The sequence below is a fragment of the Eimeria mitis genome, genomic scaffold (genome assembly GCF_000499745.2).
Source record: "Eimeria mitis Houghton genomic scaffold, Emh_scaff4880, whole genome shotgun sequence".
Taxonomy (NCBI): domain Eukaryota; phylum Apicomplexa; class Conoidasida; order Eucoccidiorida; family Eimeriidae; genus Eimeria; species Eimeria mitis.
The window spans coordinates 3,516-4,446 of NW_013573180.1; the positions used below are offsets into that span (position 1 = coordinate 3,516).

Here is a 931-nt window from a genome sequence, read left to right on the forward strand (position 1 = left end):
ATCGGGTGAGCTACAAGCGCTCATCGCAACTGCACGCGCATCGTCTTAATCCAAGGATGTTTTTTCACACTCCTTTCAACACGTTTCCGTAGAACTGTGCGCATTTGTACGGCTTCGCTTCGGGGCTTTATGTGCTGTACTGCCTGCAGTAGCTCCGGAGGTCTATGTGTCTAACGCAGAAGTGCTGCAGCGGCTTCCTGCGCTCTTTTTGTTGATGGCTGGGGGGTGCCTGGTATTGCAGGTAGGCAGCACCGCCCTTGCCTGCCTGCGGCATGTAGGCAGGGGAGAGATAGACAGCAGTCAACATATTACGCATGCAGAAACGGGCAGACAGCTTCAAGCTACATGTTTCAATATTGCACTCTGCTACTCCTGTTTCCACACCTCTCTTGCGAAGTAGAGAAGACCTTGACAGCCTTTTTGTGCTGCAAGCGCAAGAATAAACCGAAGAGCATTACTCCTTTTGTTGTTGCTTCTTATCCTCTGGGGCAGGCAGTGGGAGCGGCGCTGCTTTCCGACCCACCTCCTCTACCGATGGACTCGCACGAACGGAGGAAGCTGATTGAAGAAATCCGATGTGGGTTTTCTTTTTCTTGCTGGTTTTTGCTATTGACGTTTTCTCCACACATTGGAATCTGCGTTCATACCACAGTAACCGCGAAAAGTTTGTATTGGCTGCAGATATTCTAATCGCATTTTAGTGTTTTCTTTTGTTCAACGGCCATGCGCTAAACGCCGTGCGGAACTCTCGGCGACCTGCGTTCTTCTTTTGGGGGTGACTGCTCCTACCTGATTCGTAGACCGTAGAGGCGTGAGTTGCTTTGGGGTGTTCTTTTGTGTGGGTTTCTGCAGCGCCGTCGCCTTCTACAGCAGCTTCTCTGCTTTCATCTTTCGTGCTGACGCCGCAGGATCTGTGCAGCTCTCCGTCGTT

At 51.3% G+C, this 931-nt stretch overlaps 1 protein-coding gene across 1 annotated transcript in view; it reads left to right on the forward strand.

Moving 5' to 3' along the window:
* EMH_0078240 (ABC1 family beta-lactamase, putative) overlaps nucleotides 1-701 on the forward strand; it is a gene marked incomplete at both ends in the record, with an annotated part of 3,724 nt that extends 3,023 nt beyond the window's left edge. The window contains 4 exons of the mRNA XM_013499969.1: nucleotides 1-5; nucleotides 150-241; nucleotides 493-577; nucleotides 682-701. Of these exons, the coding sequence (XP_013355423.1) occupies nucleotides 1-5; nucleotides 150-241; nucleotides 493-577; nucleotides 682-701 (202 nt within the window). The remainder of the gene's footprint in view (nucleotides 6-149; nucleotides 242-492; nucleotides 578-681) is intronic.
* Between the last annotated feature and the right edge of the window lie 230 nt (nucleotides 702-931).